The sequence below is a fragment of the Rattus rattus genome, chromosome 18 (assembly GCF_011064425.1).
Source record: "Rattus rattus isolate New Zealand chromosome 18, Rrattus_CSIRO_v1, whole genome shotgun sequence".
In the NCBI taxonomy this organism is placed as follows: domain Eukaryota; kingdom Metazoa; phylum Chordata; class Mammalia; order Rodentia; family Muridae; genus Rattus; species Rattus rattus.
The window spans coordinates 7,323,918-7,336,924 of NC_046171.1; the positions used below are offsets into that span (position 1 = coordinate 7,323,918).

A 13,007-nucleotide genomic window follows, 5' to 3' on the forward strand; every position below is an offset into this window, starting at 1 on the left:
TACTAAAGCTCGAACTCGGGGTCTTTCACATGCTTGGCAAAGCTATCTACCGCCGCTCTGTCTTCTTCAGCTCCAGTTCGCCATTTCTGGCCGTTTTACATTTTGACAAAACCAGTCAGCCGATCTTTGTCAAGCTCGGTTGGATTTGGCTAATTCTGTTGCTTAGGTCTGGTTGCTAAGGCACGGCGCTTCGTGGTTGCTGGGGAAGTGACGTCACGAGGAGGCGGGACCAGCAGCCTCTTCGTCCTCCCGGTTGGCCGTCATGTTAGAGACCAGCTTCTCAGTCCCGAGGACTCGAGGGCTGATTGAGACGCTCAGCTGCTCCCAGGCTGCTCCTCCAGGCGCCAACACCGTACTCAATGCAAGAATTGTGACTTGGGTCATCTTGCCATGCCCCCTGGCCTCTCAGGTATTTTTTGACAACGTCAAGTGCCCATAGTTCGGGCGACTACCCGAACCATGGGGGAATTTATAGTTCTAAACTAGATCTGGGTGAACCCTAGCTTTAGAAAGGAAAAAAAAATAAACTTTTAGGACTACGAGGAGTCTTAACTAGGAATTCTGGAATTTACATTGTTTTGGGTTTTTTTTTCCCCCCACGCCCCCAAGGTCTGAACTACAATTGACCCGTCGTCACTTTGCAGACTAAACTGTTCCTTCCTTTATCTCATCTACTGTGGAAGGGATCAGGAGATCCAATGGAGACCTCACTTATCAGCCCAATGAAAGAGAACAACACCGCACAACCGCAGCAGCGGGAAGAGAACACCCAGCAAAACCTAAATGCAGCCTTTCCGATTAAGCAGCAGTCCCCAGGTCTTCTCCCTGAAGCCCTGGAGGTGGGAGTGAAACCAGATCCAGCCAGTCAAATTTTAGCGACTCAAGAGATTGAAAATCCCGTAGCTGGATTTGAAGGTGACTCTGATAAATTTCACATCTCCACCGATGAGATGGCAGAGCACCTCCAAGCTTCTGATCTTTGGTACTGCCCTGACGGGAGTTTTGTAAAGAAGATCATAGTTCATGGCCACGGCTTAGACAAACCCAAGCTAGGCTCCAAATGCCGAGTGTTGGCTTTGGGGTTTCCTTTTGGATCTGGGATGCCAGAGGGCTGGACAGAACTAACCATAGGCACAGGGCAATGGAGGGAAAAAACATGGGGGGAACTCACAGAAAAATGCCTGGAGTCAATGCGTCAAGGTGAGGAAGCGAAGATTCACCTTCCCGGATCCTCTACACCTCTTGCTAAGCTCAGACTGGATTCCTTCACCAATGGCCGGGACTCCTGGGAGTTGGAAGCTGTGGAGAAGGAGGCTCTGGCCAAAGAAGAACACAGAAGGGGCACCGAACTGTTTCGAGCTGGGAACCCTCAAGGGGCTGCCCGATGCTACGGACGGGCTCTCCGGCTGCTGCTGACGTTGCCCCCACCCGGCCCACCTGAACGAACTATTCTTCATGCCAATCTGGCAGCCTGTCAGTTGCTGCTAGGATACCCCCAGTTGGCAGCCCAGAGCTGTGACCGAGTGCTGGAGCGGGAGCCGGGCCATTTAAAGGCGTTATACCGAAGAGGGGTTGCTCAGGCTGCCCTCGGGGACTTGGATAAAGCAACTGCTGATCTCAAGAAAGTTCTGGCAGTAGATCCCAAAAATCGTGCCGCGAAAGAGGAGCTGGGGAAGGTGGTCATTCAGGGAAAGATACAGGATGCAGGACTGGCTCGGGGGCTGCGCAAGATGTTTAGCTGATTAAAAAGTTAAATTTTAAAAGAGACAGGAACCTGTGAATTGTGTTCTGTGTTGTGGGTTTTTCAAGGGCCACTAAGGATGGGGTTTCAACTCATATCCTAGGGAGTTGGCAACGGTGTCAGTGAGTCACTTGGCGGAGGGGCTCCGGGGAGGCTTATCCACCTCTGAAGACAGGAGAGCCTATCTATTTATCCTAACTGTGGCAAACGCAGAACTTCCGGATGTCAGGACCTTGCATCCTACGGAAGTGGAGTTACAGATGATTGAGAGTCACCGGGTGTGGGTGCTGGGAATGCAATCCAGATCCTTGCAAGAGCAATACACACACACACACACACACACACACACACACACACACACACACACACACACACACACACACACCACACTTGGTTTTTCCAGACAGGGCTTCTCTGTGTAGCAACCCTGGCGGTCCTGGAACACACTTTGTAGACCAGGCTGAGATCCTCTTGCCTCTACTTCCTCAGTGCTGGGATTAAAGGCGTACACCGCCGCCACCTAGCCTCAATAAGCACTTTTTAACTGCTGAGCCATCTCTCATTCCAGATGCTGGAACTTTACTCATCCATCCATCCATCCATCCACCCACTCCATTCATTCATTCATTCACTCATTCATTCACTCATTCATTCATTCATTCATTCATTCATTATGCGTGTATTGTGCCTTCGTGAGTTTATGGACACCACGTGAGTGCAGTTGTTTGCAGACTACCGCTCAACCATCAACTCTAGCTCAGATGCAGGAACCGTAAGTGCTAGGAACTACATTTCCCACAAGGTTAGTCTCTGGGACCTATACGGCGCGTGCGCAGTCTCGACTGGCCCTGGTAAAGTGATCAGGTTTCCATTGGCCCGGCATGTACAGTCATTGCTCCTTCGTGTCATGTGTTCAGCAACCAAGCCTCTGACTGGTCAGCAAGACTTCCGGGACACCCGGTTTTTCCTCAACGAGCTCACGGATTTGCCGAGGCCCGGAGGAGGCGGGCCCGAGAACCGGCTCATGGTGGGGGGTGGGGGGAAGATGGCGGAGCTGATGCTCCTCAGCGAGATCGCCGACCCGACGCGCTTCTTCACCGACAACCTGCTGAGTCCGGAGGACTGGGGTGCGCGGAGTGAGGCCCCGGGGGAGGAGCGGGCTGTGGCTTGCCATGGGCCAGAGGCACGCGGGAAGGCAGCGGAGGGTGAAAGAGGAAGGCTGGGCGGGCGCCGAGCCCATCTCTGAGGGAGCGCGCAGCGGGGCTCGCCCTTCCCTGGGATGCGGGGGAAGGGAAGATCTTGGCCTCCCCCGGAGCACGGGGCTGCCCGGGGTCAGGGGAGAGGGGCTGGACGCCTTAGGGTGTATGGCTGTGCGAGTGGGCGGGCGGTGGGTCTGGCCTGGCCGAGCCAATGAGGAATGGAGGAGCTGGGGTTGGCGTGCGATCCTCCTGACGCGCGGGCCTCCCTGCAGACAGCACCTTGTACAGTGGCCTGGATGAAGTGGCCGAGGAGCAGACGCAGTTGTTTCGTTGCGTGGAGCAGGATGTCCCGGTATTGCTACCTCAGAGTTTCTCTTATAACCCTTGGTGGCGGGAGGGCGACCCCAAACTTGGAGTCCTCACCAAGCCACAGTTCATCTGCTCTTGTTAAACCCGAAAATCGCGTGGAGAATGACCAGTTTCAAGGGTCCAGTGGTCTAATTGGAGCAAGCTTTATTTTAGAGTCGCACCCGGGTCTGGCCAGCTAGGTCGGGATTTTAGAAAGCAGCCCCTTCTGGGTTTTTGAGGTCCCTCTTTGGGGTACAGTTAAAAAGATTGACAGCCGTGTGTTATAGGGGCGAGAGAATTGATTGAAGCGGCAGACCAACAGTTTTGTAAACTATGGGGCCTTGATCCAGTGGGCTTCTTAATTTTCAAGTTATGTTGCTCCTGCTTTGGTGTCACACTTTCTCACCTTCCTGCCCCACCGCTTAGTTTGACAGCAGCTCTCTGGATGTGGGGATGGATGTCAGCCCCCCTGAGCCCCCCTGGGACCCTCTACCCATCTTCCCAGGTAAGGCATCCGTAGGATTTCCCTCATCTTGCCAAACACCCTTCTCTTCCCTCTGCTTCCCAGAAACTAACATCCCCATGGCCTTGGGTACACCCCGTCTGCCCCTCCCTGTGACTCCGGTGTGTGGCGTCTGTCCGTACTCTCCTGCCCCACCTCAGCACTGCTCTACAAGCAGTGATAGGCTTTACTCTTTGGTTATTTATTTCTGCAGTGTTGGCCAAGCTTCATCCCCAGACGTCTCTGTTTATTCCCCAACTTTTCTCCCTGCAGATCTTCAGGTGAAGTCTGAGCCGTCCTCTCCCTGCTCTTCTTCCTCCCTCAGCTCAGAATCCTCACATCTTTCCACAGAGCCCTCCAGCCAGGTGAGAGCCATCTCCCCTCTGGTTCTCCGTGGCTCCACTCCTAGGTGCTGAGTCATGAGGCGGGTGGCAGTTTCTTCTTAGCCACAGCCCCCCTCACTCTCTGTCCTCCCAGTCTGGTTCCATAGAAAGGAAGATGGGGCCTTTTGAATGTACAGAGACGGTAAGAGAAGGGCTTGGGAAAGCAGTTGACAATGGCCGAGACTGTGCAGGCTGTTCTCGCCCAGGCTGCCCACTGTAATGTGATATGTGCGACCGTGAGAAGAAAATAGGAAGAACAGAGAGCCTGGGGTAGCCTAGGTAGGACCATTTAGAGCAGGGCGCATCTGCTTGGCGGGTTGTAACCCTCGGGTCTCCGTTCTTACTCTCTCGGTTTCTTTCCTTCATTCCTTCTGCCGCCCTGCTCCACCCTCTCTCTCACAGGTTCCTAGAGTAGGGGAGGTGCTGCAGGTAAAGATGGAGTCCCTGGCACCCCCACTCTGCCTGCTGGGAGATGATCCAGCGTTCCCCTTTGAAACAGTCCAGATCACTGTGGGCTCTGCCTCTGATGATCTCGCAGGTAATCACAGCTTGTCGCTGACCTTAAGAACCGCCACTGCCGGGGGTTGGGGATTTAGCTCAGCGGTAGAGGGCTTGCCTAGGAGGTGGGTTCAGTCCCCAGCTCCGGAAAAAAAAAAAAACAAAAAAAAAAAAAAAAAAAAAAGAACCATGCCACCGGGGGTGGGGAGGTTGGGGGGGGTGGCGGCACACACCTTGAACCCCGGCACTCGGGAGGCAGAGGCCAGAGTACAGAGAGGAACAATTTCAAAAACGAAGGAAGTGAAACCAGAGTACTGAACATGAGGACATGGAAAGTGTAGCCCCAGCGTGTGGGAGGAGCGCCAGCCTGGTCCACAGACTGAGTTCTAGGACAGCCAGGGCTGCACAGAGAGACGCTGTGGTGGAAAGCAAAAAGAAACAAACCAAAAATAAAATAAGACTAGCCAGAGGGGAGGGGGCAGGAGAGACGGCTCCGGGGTTCAGAGGGTCACTGACTGCTCTTCCAGAGGACCCAGGTTCAATTGTGGGTACCACATGGTGGCTCACAAGTGTCTCACAGGGGAGCCGAGGTCATCTTGCAAAATGCTTATGCTCATGAGATAAAGAACTTAAGGAGAATTGGACAGGAGAGGAACCTGGGTTTGCCAAGAGTCTTGTTCCGGAGTCTTCCACAGTGGTGCACAGGGGCTGTGAGAGAGAATAAGAACAGAAAGGGAGAACGAACATCCCTGTTGAGAGAGCTGCTGAAATGGAAAGGAAGCTGGGGGTGGGAGGAGCCTTAGAAGTCGGGATCACATGGGGGCTGGAGAGATGGCTCAGTGGTTAGAGCACTGACTGCTCTTCCAGAGGTCCTGAGTTCAAATCCCAGCAACCACATGGTGGCTCACAACCATCTGTAATGAGATCTGATGCCCTTTTCTGGCCTGCAGGCATATATGCAGGCGGAATGCTGTATACATAATAAATCTTAAAAAAAAAAAAAAGAAGAAGAAGAAGAAGGAGGCTCCCCGTCTCTCCTGGGGGGCACCTGTAGTACCCTCATCTCCCTTCATCTTCAGTATTTATCTACCCGCCAGCTCTGCTGCTTTTAAGATGTATTTATTTTATGTGTATGGCTATTTTGCCCACTATGCATCACGTGTGTGCCCGATGCCTCCAGAGATCAGGAGAGGGCAGTAACCCCTGGGGTTACTGACAGCTGTTAGCAACCATGAGGACTCTGGGACCAGTCTCCTCCAAGAGCAGCGAGTTCTGTCTACCACCGAGCATCTCCTCAGCCCCTGATAGCCGGCTCTTGTGTCTTCTTCCTGCCTCCCTCAGATATCCAGACCAAGCTAGAACCCGCCTCTCCGTCTTCCTCTGTCAACTCCGAGGCCTCCTTGCTGTCAGCAGACTCTCCCAGCCAGGTGATGCTCTCCTGTGCAGCCCAGCATCCTTCTCCAGGGGTGTGGGAAGTGTTCCCTTGACCTCCTGCTCCATCCCTACACTCCCAGCTAATCTCTCTGGACTGCCCCGTGTAGGCTCTTATAGGAGAGGAGGTTCTGGAAGTGAAGACAGAGTCTCCGTCCCCTCCAGGGTGCCTCCTCTGGGATGTCCCAGCCTCTTCACTTGGAGCTGTCCAGATCAGCATGGGTCCGTCCCCTGATAGTTCCTCAGGTAATGGGGTCTCCTGACCCTGGGCTTCCTGTTCAGAGGCCTCATGGTGATGCTATCCCTTCCTTCCCCTTCCCTTCCTTCAGGGAAAGCTCCTGCCCCTCGGAAGCCTCCACTGCAGCCCAAGCCTGTGGTGCTAACCACAGTTCCGGTGCCACCTAGAGCTGGGCCTGCCAGCACTGCTGTCCTTCTGCAGCCCCTGGTCCAGCAGCCCACAGTATCCCCGGTGGTTCTCATCCAAGGTGCTATCCGAGCCCAGCCTGAAGGGCCAGCTCCCGCAGCCCCGCGGCCTGAGAGGAAGAGCATTGTCCCAGCCCCTATGCCGGGGAACGCCTGCCCGCCTGAAGTGGACGTACGTGCTGGGGAGGCTGGGCAGGCTCTGGGAGGGAGGAGAGCGCTCTGTCCTGGACAGCAGTGTGGTGAAGGGAGCTAATGTGCGAGTTAGAAAGCCGAGGGTGTGGGCGGCCTTTGCCGTTCGTGGTGTTAGGTGCCTAGGTGTGCTTTTGTAGCATACGGAGGGGACATCGCGCTTGGCCCAGGACACAGGTGGCATCCCAGTGGAAAGCCAGCTCACTAAGGAGAGGATTAGCTGGCACCGTGGTCCTACAGTCTCACTTGTCCCACACTGAGGACCAGGAGGGCCCTTTCCCTGTTGGGGAGGCAGGAGAGTGGCCGAGAGCTGTGGGTGGGTGTGTCTAACTCATCCTCATTTCCAACCCCGCTGGCTGGCGAAGGCGAAGCTGCTGAAGCGCCAGCAGCGGATGATTAAGAACCGGGAGTCGGCCTGCCAGTCCCGCCGCAAGAAGAAGGAGTACCTGCAAGGCCTGGAGGCCCGGCTGCAGGCCGTGCTGGCCGACAACCAGCAGCTGCGCCGGGAGAATGCTGCCCTCCGGCGGCGGCTGGAGGCCCTACTGACAGAGGTTGGCTGTGCTGTGTGCTCCCTTGGAGAGGGGCGGGGCCAGGCCCTGGGGTAACTACCCTCACCTCCTTCCCGTGTCTCTCTCCGTGCTGCTGCAGAACAGCGAGCTCAAGCTGGGGTCTGGAAACAGGAAGGTTGTCTGCATCATGGTCTTCCTTCTCTTCATTGCCTTCAACTTTGGGCCTGTGAGGTGAGACCCTCACCACCTCCCTGCGGCCTCTGGATGGAGCTGAGCCTCGCGGCCGCCCACTAGATTACCTGCTTGGCCTGGGCAGTGTGCTCCCACTTCCACAAACGTCTCTGGCCCCTCAGCCCTGATGCTGTACCCAACAGCCATTGCTGTTGCACTGTTTCCCTCGGAGGGGGCGTGGCTGTGGGTGGGTGTGGTGGTGGTGTTGATGAGAAGTGACTTCAGAGGTGGGGATTGCCTCAGTCAGTCAAGTGCTTGGCTTACCAGCATGAGGACCGAAGTTTGATCCTCCAACCCACATTTTGAAAAAAGCCGATTGTGGTAGCGTGCACTTACACGGCAGTGGGAAGAGAGAGTCAGGCAGGTCCCCAGGGCTCACTGGCCATTGGTGAGTGACAGGCTGCTGAGACAGTGTCTCAAAAGTAAAATAAAAAGGTGCACATGTACATACGTGTGCACAGATAAAACATAGCTATGCGCATATATAACATACACACACGTGTACATGTGTGCACAGGCATAACATAGCTATGCACATATATATTACACACACACACACACACACACACACACACACCGCTGCCCCTGACACGCCCATGCAGGTGGCTTACGGCCTTACTGGCTGCTAGGGATTAGAGGATCCATTCTCCTTTCCTGCTTCCTGAGCCTGTGAGGTTGGCACCCTCTCTACTTCCTGCTCACTGAAGGGAGACGCAGCCGTGTGCAACAGGCGGTGCCTGCCTTGGGTGCACAGCCCTGACTGGTACCAGGCAGTTGAGAAAGCTTGTGTGCTTCACCTTCCCACTCCCGCCCACAGCATCAGCGAGCCACCTCCAGCTCCCATCTCTCGGATGAGCAGGGAGGGACCCCGACCCCAGAGGCATCTGCTGGGGTTCTCAGAACCAGGGCCAGCTCACGGCATTGAACCCCTCCAGGAAGCTGCCCAGGGCCCTGAGGAGCAGCAGCCCAGCCCTGCAGGCAAGCCCAGCTTCAGGTGAGAAGCAAAACGGCCCTGTCTCTAAGAAGTCGTCCTGGAGCCTGCCCGTGCATGGCGTAGAGCCAAAGTTGTTCCTGGTCCAGGAGGCTTTGAGCTGCCCTGTGATGTGTGTCTCTGGTCACTGCCTCCTCTGCTTCACTTCAGAAACCTGACAGCCTTCCCCGGTGGGGCCAAGGAGCTGCTGCTGAGAGACCTGGACCAGCTCTTCCTTTCCTCTGACTGCCGCCATTTCAACCGAACTGAGTCTCTGAGGTGTGCACAGTCTGTCCTTTGAAGCCTCCACAGACAGCCCAGCTGTCCTGCATGGAAAAGCCAGCTCCCCTGCCTTCTCAGGCCTGCTTGTGGGTCCGGAGTGCCTTCTTAGAGGTGGTGGCCTCTCTCCCTAGGCTTGCTGATGAGCTGAGTGGCTGGGTCCAACGTCACCAGAGAGGTCACCAGAGAGGTCGACGGAAGATACCTCACAGGGCCCAGGAGAGACAGGTAGGAGCCAGTGGGCGGGCCAAGGGAGGTGAGAGGAAGACAGAACTGTGTCCTTGTAGAGATTTCAGGGGTTCTTCGGGAACATGGAGGAGTGGCTAGGAGATGGCACCAGCTTCCAGGGACCGCCTGTCTCTCTCCCTCCTCCCTTTACCCTCTTCAAATCTTTAGATACTTCTCCTTCCAGAAGTCTCAGCTACGGAAGAAGTCCCCTCCAGTGAAACCAGTCCCCACCCAACCTCCAGGACCCCCTGAAAGGTAAGTCCTGGGTAAGTACTTCTAAGTGCGGTCGCTAGAAAGAGCTGTACCCCAGGAGGCACTGCCATTGTTCCAGAGGAATATGCTGTCCTCTCAGCCAGGCCTCCTAAGTCTGCCCTCACCTGCCTAGGGACCCCGTGGGCCAGCTGCAGCTCTACCGCCACCCAGGCCGCTCACAGCCGGAGTTTCTAGATGCAATTGACCGGAGGGAAGATACCTTCTATGTTGTCTCCTTCCGAAGGGTGAGCTCCTGTCATGTGTCTGTCACCCTGGGTCCCCAGTCATATTCTTTAGTGGGAGGTTAAAGAGTAGAGCTGGGGAACCTGTTAGTGTGTCTTCCACTGCCACCCAGCATGGCCCTTCTGCTCCTAGGACCACTTGCTGCTCCCAGCCATCAGCCACAACAAGACGTCCAGGCCCAAGATGTCGCTGGTGATGCCAGCCATGGCCCCCAATGGTAATTCTTCCCTCTGGCTGGCTATGGGGAAGGTTCTGAAATCTAAAACTGAGGAAAGAGAGATCCAGCAGGGGGCGCTAAGGGAGAAAGTGCGTGGAAGGGTGATCCAGAGAGACAAGGCTCTGAGAGGCTCGGAACCAGGGGAAAGATAAAGTCAGGAGACGTGGGCCTGAAATTGAGCGTTGAGACCTCAGGAGTCTGAGGTAGGGGATGGGGAAGTCCGGGTTCCACAGTGAGACCCTTTCTCAGCCAGACCACCAACGGCTCTGACAGGTGGCTAGGCAGAGAGGGTGAGCTGGAGCCTGCTAGACCTCGTCACTTGGCTTTTCTTTCTGGGCATCCTCTCCCGTGTGCCCCTTATTGTCATTTACTTTCCTACGCCATCCCTGTGCCCTCACTCGGCCTGTGGGCTGCCTCTGCCTTCCTCCTCTTCAGAACTTTCTAACCATCTTCCTCTTCTCACTCCAACCACCACCGTCTGCCTCCCCTCCCTTCTCACAGAGACCGTGTCAGGCCGGGGGCCCGCCGGGGACTATGAGGAGATGATGCAGATTGAGTGTGAAGTCATGGACACCAGGGTGATTCACATCAAGACCTCCACGGTGCCCCCCTCACTCCGGAAGCAGCCGTCCCCGTCCCCAGGCAATACCACAGGTGGCCCCTTGCCAGGCTCCGCAGCCAGTCCGGCCCATCAGGCCTCCCACCAGCCCCTCTACCTCAATCATCCCTGACCTCTTCAGCCCATATTGGCTTAGAACCGGGTTGGGGAGCCTGATCCTGGGGCTCGGGGCAGTTGGTAAAGGAAGGTGGGGTGTGGGGATTAAGCACTTAGCGGGACATGGGTGGGTGGTTCACCTCTCTTCTCACTCTCTCCGGAATATAGAGCTCCTCTGGTTCCTGCACCCCCAGTCCTCTTTCTCCGAGGGCACTGCGTGAGGGTGGCTCCTGTACCCTCTTCTGTACCTGTACCTTTATCTATTCGGGAGTAAAGGTGGGACTTGGTCCCCAGGTGGGACAGGGGATGGTCTCGGGTGGCACAAGGCAGTTATGTGTGTGCATATCTTTTTTATTATTATTAAATAAACAACTTGGAGGGGTGTAAAGGAAGGGTGGCCGCCGTCCTAGTGTGTGACTGGTATAGGGCAGCATCAGAGGACCCAGTGCTGAAGATGGCACGGTGGGTGGGGCGGAGCCAGACTCCTGTCATCCCCGCACCCCACCCCTGCAGCTCTAGGGCATGTCTGTCTAGCTGTCTGTGGCGTGACAGCGATAGTACAGATCACCAGAATGTGTCTGAGTAAACAGGAAGGACAGGGGGCCCCACGCCCTTCAGGGTGCACAGCAGCTCCTGCCCTCACTCTGCCGCAGGTCCCCCTTGCTTTCCAGGGTGAGCTGTCCACACAAACAAAGGCGTGGGGGCCAGAAGGCTGGAGCCCGGGAAGGCGGGGTCCTGGACGGGCAGGAGGGAGAGAAGGAAGGGGCATGGTATGGGACATCCTCTTGGCTCTGAGCTGAAGAAGACAGACCTGAGGGAGGTCCAGATGGATGGAGACAGTGGGTCAGGCAGCAAGGAAGGGCTGTGTGCTCCGAGTGGGAGGAAAGGGACCAGATCCAGAGGAGGGCCCCAGCCCGCTGACTGCTGGGTCCCCTGCCATCGCTCCCCTTGCAGCGGTGCCTTAGGCCTGACCCTACAGGAGTGGCCTGGGTCAGCCGGAGGGTGTGAGCTGGACCTGGGCTCCAGGCCCAGATGACTGGACAGGGGCTGCCTGGCTCTAAGCCCAGCCCTGGAGGAGGGAGGAAGGACCTCACGTGTCCAGCCAGGCTTTCCCTCCGCCCTTTACCCGCCCCTACTGTGTTTGGGGTGAAAACAGACGGGGAACCATGGCAACCTGGAACAGGGCTCCCAGGAACTCAGCCTCTCCTCTCTCCAGAGGGCAACTCTGGTCCATAGCCACCTCCTGTCCCAGGATCCCTGAGCTCCTTACCCAGGGAGTGAGGGAAGCAGATGGCCTGGTCCTGGGCCCCTTCATGGCCCCACATTAGCTGATGTCCTTAAACACCTAGGCCCTGCCTCTTAAAGATGTGACCCACCTCCCTACTCTTGAGGGTAGCACTGTGACTTGGTGCTTGGGCTGTACCATTGGGCCCTGCCTCTGTCCTGGACCTGCTTAAAACTTGCACCCATCACTTCCTTGACCCATTTGGGAAGGGTGCTTCCCAAGTGCTGGCTCCCCACACTGAGGGCTCTGGGATGGTCCCCCTGGACCCCTTCTGAGTGGTGGAAGACTGGGGCCCTCAAACATGTCTTGGTTGGGGGAGAGGCATCCAGGGGGCTGAGGAGAGATGCAGAGAAGACCCCAAGGAACTATGAGCCCAGAGCGCCCTGGGTTGCAGGGCGGCAGGTGCAAGTGGGCTCGGCTGCTGCCCTGCAGGCCAGTACAGCTTTCCTCCTGTCCACTGTGCTGTCCAGTGCTATGTCCGCATGCCAGGCCACTGTCAGGCTGACACATAAACACCCCCTTCCTGTCCCAGGCCCACTGCTTCCTGGTCGGCTCTGGGCTCATAGTTCCTTGGGGTCGTCGGTCTGTTGTCCCCGCCCTGCTGTCTCTGAGCTTCTCCCTTGCCTTCACCCTCTGCCCACTGATCTGCTGCCTGCTTAGTTCTCTCTGTGTCCCTTCCCAGTTTTTGTCATCGTCCTGTTCCTTGGTCTTCGCATCTCTTCCCGCCAGCCCTGTGCTGTGGTCTTGCTCTGTCCTGTCCTCTTTCCTACACACTCCACGGTCCGACCTCCTCGCCCTGCCCCTCCACCTCTACTCTCCCCCTCATGCTTCCCTCCCCCCCTACACTCCAAGCTCGGTCCTCTCCCTGGCTGTGGGGGCCAGGACTGGGGAGCCCAATGTTTGCCTCATCATTCTGCTATGGCTTCTGGATACAGCACATCTGGATCCCGGGGCCCAGATGTGTGGTTGCCACAGCGACCTCAGTCCCTCTGGTAAATACAGGCGCCCACCCGCTCCAGTGCGGAGAACAAAACAATTGTGTGACTTTCTTTTGTCACGAGATAGAAATGTCCTCCCTCCCCCTCCTGTCTCCCCACACCCATGTCTCCAGGCTGAGAGTCTGAAGGCCCCAGACCCTTCTTGCCGCAGTGTCGGAGCCCTGTAGCCTCTTCCGTCTTCTCAAGCTCTTTCCTTCCCAGGTTCCCCTTACCCTGCCACTGAGCGCTCCACCTTGCATGTTGGCCACGCTGACCCGACCCCCGTCTTAGGCAATGTCTTGTCTACACAGTAACTGGGCAGAAGGGGAAACGTCAGAAGCCCATGTTCTTTGTCATTCCTTCTCGAAACCTTTGAAGAAGCCACTC

General features: G+C 56.4%; 2 protein-coding genes across 4 annotated transcripts; both read left to right on the forward strand.

Moving 5' to 3' along the window:
* The first annotated feature begins 246 nt into the window (after positions 1-246).
* On the forward strand, positions 247-1,773 carry Fkbpl (FKBP prolyl isomerase like). The gene is made up of 2 exons (XM_032888282.1): positions 247-409; positions 610-1,773. The coding sequence occupies exon 2, from the start codon at positions 699-701 to the stop codon at positions 1,740-1,742; it is 1,044 nt and encodes a 347-aa protein (XP_032744173.1). The 5' UTR covers positions 247-409; positions 610-698; the 3' UTR covers positions 1,743-1,773.
* A 961-nt stretch (positions 1,774-2,734) lies between these two features.
* Atf6b (activating transcription factor 6 beta) lies at positions 2,735-10,750 on the forward strand. 3 transcript variants are annotated; one of them, XR_004386188.1, is made up of 17 exons: positions 2,735-2,868; positions 3,213-3,292; positions 3,715-3,793; positions 4,064-4,155; positions 4,576-4,711; positions 6,013-6,098; positions 6,213-6,348; positions 6,432-6,697; positions 7,080-7,265; positions 7,363-7,454; positions 8,272-8,448; positions 8,596-8,703; positions 8,838-8,931; positions 9,100-9,186; positions 9,317-9,428; positions 9,559-9,643; positions 10,145-10,750. XR_004386188.1 is itself a non-coding variant. In XM_032888283.1 (17 exons), exons 1-17 carry the CDS (start codon positions 2,766-2,768, stop codon positions 10,372-10,374), a joined length of 2,133 nt encoding a protein of 710 aa, XP_032744174.1. In that variant the 5' UTR covers positions 2,735-2,765; the 3' UTR covers positions 10,375-10,750. The 3 variants fall into 3 exon arrangements, 2 of the variants coding, with proteins under 2 accessions (XP_032744174.1, XP_032744175.1); XM_032888283.1 differs by having other exon boundaries at positions 9,116-9,186; XM_032888284.1 differs by having other exon boundaries at positions 6,213-6,324; positions 9,116-9,186.
* Positions 10,751-13,007: the final 2,257 nt, after the last annotated feature.

What these genes read in the sequence shown, in the direction of transcription:
- Fkbpl (XM_032888282.1), top strand. Translation starts at nt 699, where the DNA reads ATGGAGACCTCACTTATCAGCCCAATGAAAGAGAACAACACCGCACAA.
- Atf6b (XM_032888283.1), top strand. Translation starts at nt 2,766, where the DNA reads ATGGTGGGGGGTGGGGGGAAGATGGCGGAGCTGATGCTCCTCAGCGAG. An exon ending in CCCTCTACCCATCTTCCCAG is followed by an intron (nt 3,794 to 4,063) that starts GTAAGGCATCCG and finishes TTCTCCCTGCAG; the next exon opens with ATCTTCAGGTGAAGTCTGAG. An exon ending in CAGCAGACTCTCCCAGCCAG is followed by an intron (nt 6,099 to 6,212) that starts GTGATGCTCTCC and finishes TGCCCCGTGTAG; the next exon opens with GCTCTTATAGGAGAGGAGGT.